The 13,944-nt window shown below is 44.8% G+C and overlaps 1 protein-coding gene across 2 annotated transcripts in view; it reads left to right on the top strand.

Moving 5' to 3' along the window:
* Positions 1–13,330, top strand: part of LOC142476821 (glutamate receptor-interacting protein 1-like) — a 41,821-nt gene extending 28,491 nt beyond the window's left edge. The window contains exons 3-4 of one of the 2 annotated variants that reach the window (XM_075581967.1): positions 9,795–9,930; positions 12,885–13,330. In XM_075581967.1, coding sequence (XP_075438082.1) covers positions 9,795–9,930; positions 12,885–13,038 — 290 coding nt within the window. In that variant the 3' untranslated portion in view covers positions 13,039–13,330. Of the gene's footprint in view, positions 1–9,794; positions 9,931–12,085; positions 12,260–12,884 lie in introns of those variants that run through there. The other variant, XM_075581968.1, reaches the window with a different exon arrangement.
* The last annotated feature ends 614 nt before the right edge of the window (positions 13,331–13,944 follow it).

Here is a 13,944-nt window from a genome sequence, read left to right as displayed (position 1 = left end):
CGCTGCGCCACTTGCCTGCGCAACATCTAGGGGTCCCTGCACTACGGAGCGCCTCTTGTGCCAGTTCTCCCGCACTAAAATGGCCGCCACGTCTCATCTGCGCAAGCCTCCGCGCACACGCGAGGACATCAAAGATGGCGGCACCTTGCCACTGATGTCGCCGGGAGCCCCCAGGAACGCGCTCGCCCCCATAACAGGACACAAGTAAGGGGGGCCATGGGGGACCCTGCTACACTTAGTTAAGTTATGGTGGGGGGAAAAAGTGACAAAAACCTTCCACAGCAAAGCATATAGCAAAAGAAAAGACCTGTCTAAGACATGCAAATGAGCATACAGTAATATTTCCATTTGCTATATGCTTAGCTGTGGAGGGTTTTTGTCACTTTTTTTACCCACCATAACTTAACTGTGTGTGTGTGTGATTTTATATATATATAGATATATATAATCAAAAAATAAATAGATGATACCGTTCTGTGGCTAACGAAATGCTTTTATTTCTGCGAGCTTTCGAGATACACTGATCTCTTCTTCCGGCGATGTTACAATGAATTAAGCAAAAGGTATACTTAAAAACAGTGTCTCTTGGAATGTTATCTGTGCTGGTCCTTTCCCCCCCCCCCCCCCTATTAGGGACCACAAGGTATCCACACACACTTTTAGTTATGCTACAAAATACTCTCATTTCCACACCCACCCACACCATTTATATCCACTCCCACTCCACACACACCTTTTGTAAAGCACTGTATATACTGTGGGCTCTCCATTCATTTTTATTCACACTGATACACATACACACTCTTTCTTCACTTGCTTTCAGGAACCTTTTGATACCTCTAGCCATAAAACACATCCACACCGGGGGAAGGACCAGCACAGATAACATTCCAAGAGACACTGTTTTTAAGTATACCCTTGCTTCATTCATTGTAACATCGCCGGAAGAAGAGATCAGTGTATCTCGAAAGCTCGCACAAATAAAAGCATTTCGTTAGCCACAGAACGGTATCATCTATTTATTTTTTGATTATTGAAGCTCGGCTAACACGGTACTGATACCTCTACATGTAGATATATATATATAATTATTTTTTTATTTATTTTATTTTTATCGCGCTTTTGTATGTGTACGGAGCATGTATCTGGCGTATGTGTGCATCTATGCATGGTGTTTGGTCCGCCTGATGTTTGGGCCGGTTGGTTGAGCATGCCCCCGGGCTAAAATTTGACAGCCAACCCCTGTGAATTAATTCATTGTAACTCTGTAAGTTGGGTTTAGATTTGTTCTCTTTCCAGTTAAATGTACTCCACTGAATAGTCTATTACGCTGTACAAATGCACAATGCAGCCACACTGAATATAATGTCTATGTTACACAGACATCAGCTTTTCTCCCTAAGAGCAGTAATTAGAATGTTGAAACTAAACACTGCATGTGCTTCACTCAAGACACTGCATTAAGATTCCTCTGTACGAGGGCTCTGGTTGGTCAGCAACATTTTTCTATTTTTATGCAGAAGAAAATGGGGAAAGCATTCCAGAGGCTAAATAGATTATTCCAATTTGGTATTATGCCTCCTGTACACGCAACAGATTGTGAGTCACAGGTAGATCTTGATTAGTCATTGTAATTGTGAATGTGTGTATATTCTCCAATATATATATATATATATATATATATATATATATATATATATATATATATATAATTATTCTCCAAATGTATTTAATCTTCATAGTCCATTTTAATCCCCAGTATGGTTCTTTCCTTATGTTCTGTTTGTAGTACAGATAAACCAGTGATTAATCGAGCCCTGAGACAGCTAAGGCCTGTAATATAGTACGCGCGCGTGTGAATGATAATTGCATGTCTGAGCCTGACTTTTATATAGTTGAGACGTACGCACGCACGTCCGTGAGCGTTGGCGCGGCAGATCTGAGGAAAGATATGAAATTTGTCGTTTCACGCTGTTGGCGCGCAACGTGACACTGAGCCAATCACAGTGCGGCCTAACGCTGTGACATCATGGCCACGCCCCCTAGCCACGCGTGTCATGTTTTGTACTATGGGTACAAAACGTGCGCGGCCGCAAACGTACTGCAAGTGCACATCAGTGTTCCTCTCTTTGGAGAGTACCTTCAACAGCAGGAGTGCACAAACTTTTCCCCCTGCGCCCCCTGCCTGCTCATGCCCCCCCCCTACCTTGTCTTTAGCGCCAAATGACGCCGTGTGGTAATGTGACGTCTGTCACGTGGCGTAATTTGCCGCAGCGTTGCTGTCGGAGACAAGGTAAGAGAACTTACAAAGGCCTTTCGCGGTCCCCCGGCATTTATTTGAAATGCTTTGGGGTTAGAGTGCGGGGCTTCTATAAGCGCACCCCTCCCCCCCCCCCCCCCCCCCAGAAAATATCGCACCCCGCAGTTTGCGCACCCCTGTTCCACAGTATGCTTCATTTTTAGAATAACAACGAATACCGGTGCACTGTAAAATAAGTGACCAGATTTGATGCTAGATATTGTGTGCATGGGTGTCATGCATCAAATACATGTTTGCTAATGTGTGATTTATGCAATAAAAAGCTCCAGAGAGATGTCAAATCATTTGCCTTCAGCAGTGTTTGCTGTTTGGTGCAGAGCACAAAGGTAATGCAGCATTTCTTATTGCCAACTGTATACATCATAGAGTCACGCAGAACATCTGCAAGAATGCGCGCCTGCCAAGACCTAATATTTCCCCGGCAGCTACTGTAGTTCCCAGTCAGGGGGTTAAGGTTATTTCTTCACAGAAATGTATCTGGCAACACAATATGCCTGTATTTATAAAACTTGAGCATCATTTATAACTACTTTCAGGTTCAAATCTAGCTGAATTTAGAGATTGTTTTCTGAAACTAAATACAATTGTACATCATTTTAAACTGGGATTCGGTATGAATACATAACTAGTGGTAATATGCAACATTGGCATTAAGTGCACATTCAGCTGGCTTTGCTTGTATAAAAGAGCTTTTTCTCTTGCAAATAAATCTCTCCTACTCCAGCTTCTCTAACCTCTGATACATTGCTGCACGTTCACAGTGGATCATGATACAATAGTCAGTACCTGCCTACTGTAATCTTTTATTCTCCCATTTCCATTCATTAAACTTTCCTGCAGGCAGGGCCGCCAACAGCGGGGGACAAAGGGCACTGGCGTCCCGGGCCCCGTGGGTCAGGGGGGCCCGGGGCCGGGCCGCCCTGCGCGGCCGGGTGCCAGTTATTTAAAAAAATTTTTTTTAAAAAGTAAAAAAAAATGGCGGTGATTCCCAAGCGGTCCTGGCGCGCATGCGCATGCACAGGGCAAGCCGGACCCGCTCACCCCCCGCTCCCAACGCGCATGCGCAGGGCCCGCTCCCAACGCGCATGCGCAGGGCCCACTCCCCCCCCCCCCCCACTCCCAACGTGGGACGGAGGGGGAAGTACCTGCACCTCATGCGGCCTGCTTCCCCCCCCCCCCCCCCGCGGCCAGCTTCCCGCGCGCCCCCCGAGTCCACCTCCCGCGCGCCCCCCGAGCCCACCTCCCTGCCTACCCCCCCGAGCCCACCTCCCATGCCCACCCTCTCCCCCCCCCCGCGGCCAGCTTCCCGCGCGCCCCTCGAGTCCACCTCCCGCACGCCCCCCGAGCCCACCTCCCACCTCCCATGCCTGCCCTCTCCCGAGCCCACCTCCCGTCCCGGGCAGCGACCGTGGAGATATCGGGGGCAGGAGGGGGAAGCGTCCGGCAGCAAGCTGCACCCACCTGGTCAAGGTATGTCACCCCACCCAGTCACTGTCACCTACTGTCACTGTCACCCACCCAGTCCCTGACTGTCACCCACCCAGTCCCTTTCACCCACCCAGTCACTGTCACCCAATTTCTCTCTCACACCCAGTCACTGTCATCCACCCACCGTCATTCACCCACCAACATTCAACCGTCATTCACCCACCCACCAACATTCAACCGTCATTCACCCACCCACCAACATTCAACCGTCATTCACCCACCCACCCACCAACATTCAACCGTCATTCACTCAACCACCCACCCAGACCCACATTCACCCATCCACCCACCCACCCACATACATTCACCCACCCACATACATTCACCTACCCAAACATACATTCACCCACCCACATACATTCACCTACCCAAACATACATTCACCCACCCACCCACCCACATACATTCACCCACCCACCCACATACATTCAACCAAGCAACCAACCACCCACATACATTCACCCACCCACCCACATACATTTACCCACCCACCCACATACCTTCACCCACCCACATACATTCACCCAACCGTCATTCAACCACCCACCCACCATCATTCAACCACCCATCGTCATTCAACTGTCATTCAACCGTCATTCACCCACCCACCCACCGTCATTCACCCACCCACAGTCATTCAACTGTCATTCACCCACCGTCATTCATTCACCCACACACAAACCGTCATTCACTCACCCACTGTCATCCATTCACCCACCCAGTCACTGTCATTCATCCACCCAGTCATCCACCCAGTCATCCACCCAGTCATCCACCCACTCACCCACTCACCCACCCACTCACCCACCCACTCACGCAACCACCCACTCACGCACCCACTCACGCAACCACCCACTCACGCACCCACCCACTCACCCATCCAGGCAGGCAGTCACATGTCTTTTGTTGAAAATATAAAAATAAACAGGTTGCATTGTAATGTTTTTTTCTGTATCACAATAAGAAAGTAAGTAAAAGTTGCGCGTTAAAAGATATTTTTTCGTGGTAATTGCGCTATGGGTTCGGGGGGGGGGGTGCGCTATGGGTTTGGGGGGGGGCCCTGCTCCTTTCATTTGTCCCGGGCCCCATGATTTCTGTTGGCGGCCCTGTCTGCAGGTCATATAAAATGTGACCGTCTTTCTTGCTTGCAGTAATAACATTGGTCATATTTATTTTAGTCGAAGACAGCTGCCTGGCTTCATGTCTACTGTCTTCCAAAATCCTTCCAGTAATCCTTTTATCATCGTGAATAATCGAGGTTACTGGTACCCCTATAGAAGAAGGTTGAGGTCACTGATCTTGGCTAGCATCTGACAAAGGCCTATGAGCCCAAATGTTGTAGATGCATTATTTGTTCCTTTATTTTGTTAGAAATGTTATGTGCGTGTTCGTTTTTACCATCCCGTATTTCCTTGCAACCCAGCGGCGCCTCTGCACACATGCCGGAGGCAATTGCTAAAATAATGGCTGCCTCTCACATGCCAAGACTTTGTGCGTCCCATGTCCTGCAGTGTTGCCCATCACAGCCGGATATTGGAAAGTCGCATCTGCTGTGAATTATGGGGCGCAAGTTTCCGATGCCGTGCGGTGATTGACAACCACGTCCGTGTTCTCAGAACCGGTATATTCTTAACCGGTTCTAGAGAACCGTGGGAAATCAGCCCTGAATATTGATGCACCCCTAACTTTAGGGCAGCAGTTATCAACTTCTGTATCACCATAACAAAATAACAGAATTTGCTCATGTCGATCTTTTGTGTGAGTCAAATTATCCGTTCATGTATTGTTTTTACATCTACCTTTCTCCTGTTAAAATGATTGCACTGAAATTGTAAATATACATTTAGTATTAGTATTGTGCTCATCCTGCGCTTCTATTTTCCTCCCACCCCAGCAACCTGGACCCTGATGTAGAGCAGGTAAATAGGCAGTGTGATTTACTGGGTAGCGATCCTAATTTGAAAAGTTAAAGGTACAAATCTGATACTACAAAGGCCCATATTTACTAAGTGGTGCTATGCCATAAATCACCTTACCGGCACCGGAAGAAACCTTCCACCTTAAAGGCCCACCAAGAGATTTTCCGGGGCCCAGGCCTTTAGCAATGACCTGGACATGTTTTTGAGTGGGTAGCCAGGAGGGGGGCGGGGGCTCGGGGCCCATTTTGTTCAGTGGAAAGGGAAAGGAGGTCTGGAGATTCTGATTTATTGCGCGGGGGGAGGGGCGGGGGCGGAGCCGCTCAATTGGTTGCGCAGACAGGACCAGATTGGTTGAGCTGGGAAAGGAGTCAAAAAACTTTTGGGATGTGGATGACCTGCCCCTTCTTACACCTCCCCTGCTGTCCCTAATGTTTGTGGGATGGAAGATGTTTTATGCTATAGCGCTGCTTAATATGGGACAAAATATTTTTGCAAGTGATATAAAGCCATGCAAGGGGTAAAGTTGGTGAGCAGTACAGAAACCAAGGAGTTAACCATATTTTTAAGAGAACTGTTTTTTTCTTGTGGGTTTATCACGGAATATCATGGATCCATGGCTTGGGTGGCAATACAACCATTATAGAAAGCAATGCTTTCATTAAAAGGACATCAGTTTACAGACAGCTAGCCAAGTATTAGTCTGTCTGCTGAGGCAAACTTCAAAAGACGTAATATTTGTTTATTTGTTATTTATAAAATGTTTTAACATGTACAGTAATAATACATTGAACGTAACCTTTCGTTTTATAGCATGTCCTGCGCACAGACTTACAATAATACATTGTTACATGTTATATTTACAGACATTTCATGGACAGTTACGGACAGTAAATGTTATGGGCGTGTCTAACAGTTAGACGATTAAAATGTGAGACTGCTGAAGTCTTGAAAGAACATAGATTGGATGCAGCTTTGAGAGTCTCTGGTGGATTGTTCCAGTCGTGTGATGTATGGTAACGGGAGGACTGACTGGATTCTTTGTTGAACCTTGGGATAGTCAATAGTCTTTTGGAGTCTGATCTCAGGTGATAAGTGCTGCAAGTGGTACTGGTGAGGCGCTTTTTCAGATAGGTGGGTAGCTTGCCCAGAAAGTATTTGAAGGCAAGACAGGAAAAATGTACCTTGCGTCTGGACTCTAGGGATAGCCAATCTAGTTTGCAGTGATGTGTGTTGTAGTTACATTGTAGGACAAAGCGGCATATTGAGTTGTAGAGGGCATTTAGTTTGCTAAGGTGGTTTGGGGGTCCTGTATCATATACTATGTCCCCATAGTCTATAATTGGAATTAGCATCTGTTGTGCAATGCACTTGCTGTCCAGCAGGTCCAAATGTGACAGAGGGAACACTCTAATCACTATCACTACAGATTAACATTATGTATGATAATTAATGTTTGGTACAACCCATAAAAATGTCAGGTATAAATCTGAAAAGGGCAAAAGCACATGAATATAATGATATAAAATGTGAGAAGATATTAGTGTTGCAAGTATCAGATAATTGGTTTCCCTCTCAAGGTTAAAACTGGGACTGTCATCAGTGACATCCATGTGTTCGCAGACTTCTCCAAACACCAATTTGTGGGTATCATTACTCTGGTTGTTACAGCTAGAGAGTTATGGGTTATTTTATAAACTCAGATAATTTAAATGAAATGTAGCGCTGCTCCCTCCCCCCCCCCCCTCTTCCCTCTGGGAGATCTTGCTATTGCTACAGGTGTCATGATTCTAAATACGTGTGAGGGTCAAGGAGATGCTGAGGGTCTGCGATGGTAAGGGGAAACAGGACAGGCTTTTGATGATCCTTCAGGTTCTTCCCATGGTGTCAGCGCCTCCAGTCATAGCAGAGTCCAGGTGTACTGGAGACAGTCCCCACCATGACAGTCTTCTCTCATACCTTTACCAAATAGACTGTAACTTAGGCAAAGGTATATAAAACAGGATCCTTTATTTGTAGCAGTCGCTGCAGTTGTCATTACAGTGTATGCATGGGTTTTCAGGATCAGTCCCAGGCCTCTCGATGGTATTGGCCTTCTTGCAATCTTGCCCTGTTGGCCATTGGCAAGGAGCTTGCCCGCTCCTGCGCCACCAGGGGAAGCGCATCCGACACCCCCGGGGCAGTTAACTTACCCCCCAAGTCAGCGGCAGGTACAGGTTACGGTCCTGGAACCGTCGGCAGCGTCACAGCGGGGGTCGTCTGGCAACGGTACACTGGAGCCTTGGTTAGCAGATAGCAGGGCACCTGGGCTCACGGTTGTCCCTGCGGTGTCAGGGTAGACCTGGAGTAGGTACCTTTGGCACTGGCCCACATGGGCATCCGGGTGCGATGGTCAGGACCCACGATATCATGGGCTGCATATGACTCTGCAGGGGCCGCACCAGTTGGTGTGGTGGCCATGTTGATTGGCTGGAAATGGCGTTGGTTGGCACAGGGCTGGCAGGCCGCATGAACAAGGCTTCGCAGTGGGGCTGGCGTCGACCCCAGTTAGGCGGCAGTTTGAGTACACACAGCGCAGTGTTGGCCGTGTATGGTGACTAACAGGTAAGCTCCTGGTAGGTAATAGTTAGCCAACTCCTAAGCAGACATATTTCTGGACTATTCTGAGGTAGTGATAGTAAGCAGCAATAAACAGCAATAAGGCAAGGTAGCTCCTTCCTCTGGCTCAGCTCCGTGGAACTGAAGTAGGCATTGTGTGGTTGACTCCTTCTAGTGTGGAAACAGCATCCGATTGGCTCTTAGTTGGTGCTTCTTCCCCTAGGTGAAATATAGGGCAGAGGCATAGAAGAAGAAGTTGTGACCTGGCTCCGGCAACGATGGGCGGGCGTCAGCTTGGCGCCGAATAGCTTGCAATAACTTTGCAGAAAAGTTTGCATCTTGCTTTGCAAGCCCATGTGGTCCCGTATTTCTGGCGGGAATGCCATTTTGAGAACACAGTCCATGTAGCGAACTCCATTTTGAGCAAACAGCACCGTCCATAATGAACTTAGATACCAGGGTCCCCAGCAACACTGAAAGGGCCTGTTCCTCACATTGAATTTTCAATAAATTAAGGGTACACGCTCCCTGGACAATTTCCCACAGGATACGCCCCAACAAGCACATTTTCTTTAAGGTACTCAGGGTCCCAGCAACAACTGAAAAGGCCCTGTCCCTAGTATTTTTCTTTTAAGCAGCTAGGAGGGTACACACTCCCTGGACAATTTCCCACAGGGTACGCCCCAACTGTCTCTTTTCTTCTTATGAAGGTTATCCACGCTCCCTGGAACAATTCCCACAGGGTACGCCCCAACATAGTCTTTTACTTTGGTAAGGGTCTGGGTAACCCCCTCCCTGGTGTAGCCTCAGAGAGAGGTTCCCACCTTCCTTAACTCAAAATGGGTGCCCAGGGTCCCTGGTGAAGCATCAGGAGCCCATCCCCAGTCTCTTCTGTGCTGCACTGCTGCAATGCCCTGAAAGCCTGCCCTGTTCTGCATTTCAGCAGCGCCTCCAATTGTAGATCTGCTTCTCTGCCCCCCCCCCCCCCCCCTCTGGGAGATCTTCCTATTGCTACAGTGTCATGGTGCTAAATACCTGTGAGGGTCCATATGCACTCTCACCCAGTCCAAAAACAATATGGACTCCTACAATGTGCCACTCCTGTTGATTATTACTGTCGGACAAAAACTGAAGATGCATTATATAGCTTAGGAAGTGTAATGCTTAGTACATTGTTTTTGTCCAGCTAAGTTGACATGAGAGGATTTATTTTTTACTTGACGTATACTTCAGTTAAAAAATAATCCTGAAATACAACTATGTGATTTAGTACTCTGGTAATAAGAAGCTACGGGCCTTATTCTATAAAGTGAAGCTTTCCAAGCTGTAGAGCTGGATTTGCACTATCGCACTTATATAGAATAAGGACCTCTGTGTACAAACTTTTCTTGCTACCAGAAATGTGAATCGAGTTGTGCAGAAATATTTCTGAGATTCTGCAATAATGATATCAATCATTTTCCTTTTAACAGAAGAGTTCAAGGGTTCAACAATAGTTGAATTAATGAAGAAAGAAGGCACCACACTAGGGCTCACAGTGTCAGGTGGAATTGACAAGGATGGGAAGCCAAGAGTATCTAACCTACGTCAAGGAGGAATCGCTGCTAGGTAATCAATCACATCTAAGTTCCTTAGAAATGTAAGCCCTAAGACAGATTGTTACAGGTATGACCAAGGCCTTTGGCTACTATGTAGCGAAACATCATTTAATGTGGTACAACTCTAGCCAATGGTATAAGTCGTATCTGTATGGGTATAAATTACTCCTAATATCACTGATACTTGTTAGGGCTCTTTGTAAGTTGTGATACATTTTGCTAGGACAACACTGTATCAGAAGTAAGTAGTCTTGAAAGATCAATTGGTTGAACAAAAGTTCCTAATCCTGCAAAGAATATAGTTATCTCCGTATTCAATAGGGTTAATTGAAACATTTTGATGATGCTCAGAAGATGCTCAAGCAAAGTGCACCTAAATAACTTTTATCGCTTGGCGTAAGATTAGGAAAGATTCATTTTCAGAATGATGACATTTTCAAATAATGGTGTTGTCGTTTGCACTTAATTTTACAGCTTCGTCAAAAGTTATCCAATGGTGGCCTCCTGAGAGGTTTCTCCTGTAGTTAGAGTATTTTGAAATACATTCCTTAGCACACAAAGCAACTTTATTACTAAGTTGCAGACAATATAGTCATCCCGGGTTAAGACCTGCTCAGTTATGAGCCTTTAAAGCAGCAATCCCCATAGCTACTGTAACTAGCCCTCCCATCCTCTTATTTTTATTTTTACAGGATGAGTTGGTCCTACAGTGCTAAACTACGCTATGATCAGCCCCGGGGACACCCTGGTTCCTGAGATACTGAAGTTACTGGTAGTACTTACTGTTTTTTGGAGGGTAGTTTAATGGCCATCCAATTAGGTTTCCTATTGGGCTGAGAATTGGCAGCCATTTTGTTTCCCCTGTAACATCACCGGTAAGTATCTCGGGAACTGGTGGGTCACCGGAGTATAAAATAATGGGGTTAAGATCCCGCACTGTTAAAAAAAGATAAATGGGGGGAAATGAGTAACAGAGAGAGTGCAGCTTTAAATGTCATTAAGAAAGAGGAGAACGTTGATACAAAGTAAGGCAATCATTGATGCGTACTATTATTGATGTACCTTAAATCATGCTTTTATTCCTCCATATTACTTCTCTCCTTTACATTTACTACTACAGATGACATTAAAGAAGCCAAAACGGGCACAATGCTCTTCAATACAACACAAATGAATGCATACGCTACATAATCCGTTTAGCATCTGTTTTGAAGCCGTGTACCAGTGGACTTTTGTTTACAGGGGGATGTCATCCCTTCTTAGGCCCAGATTCACAAAGCTGTGTTAAGTTAGGGCTCATAACATGACACCACCAAAAACAAGAGATGTTCTGTTCCCATGAGGTGACCGCATATCCACAAAGCTAATTATGTGCAAAAACAACGCCCGTTCTATGGCCCACCCCCTCCCACTCCTAACCGGCTCTCATATGACGTCACAATGTCGCGACATTGCGTTGTCATGGCGACGTGTTGCCGAAGAGCCGACTGAGAGCAGGTAAAAGAGAGTTACAGAGGCCTTGCACCTCCCCCCGGCATTTAATTTAAATGTGGGGAAGAGAGTGGGGCATTTGTAAACACTGTGCTCTCCCCCCCCTGAAAATCTCACCCCCCACCAGGGGACGTGCCCCCCCCCAGTTTGCGCACCCCTGCAGTAGTTACCGCTAAGCTCTTTACTTGAGAAAACACGTCTTAGCGTAACATTATTGCCAGTTGAAGATACATGGTTAAGATTAATGTGACGTCAGGTTAGTTTAACATCACGTTGGGCGGCTTAATGGAGCGTTGTGTATCTGGGCCATTAATGCACATCGCCAACCAATCTCCATGTCATTGTGAGATTTTAATCTAGTCGCTATTTTTTTTAATCTAACCCCCGTGTATTAAATGTCTAAATAATCCTATGTATTCTATTGGAAATGGAGTCTTGGAAAATTCAGGACTTGTCCAGGATCTTATTATAACATGGATGTAAATTGGCATTGGTAATACTGTTAAATGGGGCTTGCAATGCAAAAAAAGATGTCACAGCTTCGGTTGAATGAACCTCATCCATAGAATATAGAAATTAACAAATGCCACTGCCAACATTTCATCTGTTCAAGTACGTCAATTCCTGAAATCCCCTCTTGCCACTTGATCCCAGCAGAAGCATATCTCTTTCAGGCAGCGCTGCTGAGTTCTCAAAGATCTAAGTTTTGAAGCATCTTCAAAGGCAGCTGTGTTTTCCCAATCAGAGTGACTACAAATAGATAAACTGCATATTTACCATGGATCCATATTTCACACTGACTTGGCATGCTGATTAAGTCTATTTTCCACTCAAGGATTCTCCTAAGAACTACGGTTTATAACTTTACTCCTAATATTTGATGACAGTTGTCTAATTTGTTTCTGCTGCATTTTTAAGAACCACATTTATAACAATAGACCCTGACAAATATCATACAGTGTTGAAAATGTACTCTGAGGAAATCCCAGACAAAAAACACATTTCGTTTAAAAAAAAAAAAAAAAAAAAAACCCCATCTAGTACTGCAGCTGTCTGAATACTGAAGAAAATGTGGTAGTCCTAATGCTAGATTTATCAGTCTATCAATACTGTCCAATAAATTGTTGTAGCAAGTATAATTAATATTTTTTTAGAATTATTCGTATTGAAGTCCATATATACGTGTAGTTGTTGTTTAATAACAGGAGTGGAAAAAGACTTGTTTTATGTGTATATGATATATATAGCATTATGTATTCTTTTGACTTTGAACGCTTTGCAAATATGAATTTATAAGCCCTGTGTCACTACATAGGATATTAATTTGCCAACATATATTTACAGTGAGTGAACAAATCAGTGTATCAACTCTTTCTGAAGAAGGTTCCATTCCTCTGTAGATGCACATTTATTTTAATGACTATATACATTGAGTAAAGTTACACCCATCTGACAGATCAGTGTCCATTGCAGAAGTGACCAACTGAATGTGGGAGACTATATAAAATCTGTGAATGGCATCAACCTCACAAAGTTCCGTCATGATGAGATCATCAGTCTGCTGAAGAATGTTGGAGAGCGGGTGGTTCTTGAAGTCGAGTATGAGCTGCCTCCAGTGTGTAAGTAGTAAACAATATTTCGTGCCACTGCCCGATTTGAGAAACAAAATAAAATGTGGATGTTATTTTCTAAAGCATAGGGGAAGGAGTTGCCTTCCAGGGCAGGACCACTCCTGTTTCACCACCAGTTCCAAGAAATTACCTCTGTTACCATTTTTATTTCTAATTTACAGGATATCAGTCAACATAATTCCCAACACATGAGTGATGGGCACGGCACAATCCCTTATTTATAGTTGTACCGGTGGGCATTATTCCCAGTAATGCCCGTACAACATAGCTTCTGTGAGCTGTTCTACTATATACTGCTTTTTTTTCTTCTTTTTTTTTTTAAACAGTGATTATTTTTTCCTGTAATGAATACTCTGGTATGCTTTGATTTTATGTATTTCTCAGGCCACCCATTTCACTTGGTACCTTCTTCTAGGTCATGTCTGTATCGATAAAAATGTATAATGAATGTATAGGCCGCACTATCATAATCGGGTCTAAGAGAAAGTGTTCCAGAAAAGTGATGCAGCGGGAACAGAAAGGTTCCCCTAAATCCCAGAATAATATAATCAAAATACACAAACAGGTCCCGAAATACACAAAGTGCTGGGAGCCATTTGTGTATTTTATGTCTGTAGTGATGATGTGTATGAATTGCTGGAAGGGTTGATATGACTTTATTTTAAAGAATCAGGGCTCTTCGTTTAGAAAAGGAAACACTAAGTTATTCCTGTACAACTCAATAACCACAATGGGAAAAATAGGTGCAAGTGATGTAAGTGGATACAGGGTACATAAAAATCACTTGCCCATAGCTTTAGTTTAGATATTTACTTTCTCATTTTTCCTGACCAGTTCTAAAAGATGTTCATCAGATATCAATACAACTTATTATATGGGATATACCCATTTTTAAGTAGTCC

Source organism: Ascaphus truei, unplaced genomic scaffold (genome assembly GCF_040206685.1).
Source record: "Ascaphus truei isolate aAscTru1 unplaced genomic scaffold, aAscTru1.hap1 HAP1_SCAFFOLD_1745, whole genome shotgun sequence".
Taxonomy (NCBI): Eukaryota; Metazoa; Chordata; class Amphibia; order Anura; family Ascaphidae; genus Ascaphus; species Ascaphus truei.
This window is presented reverse-complemented; position numbering and strand designations above follow the sequence as displayed.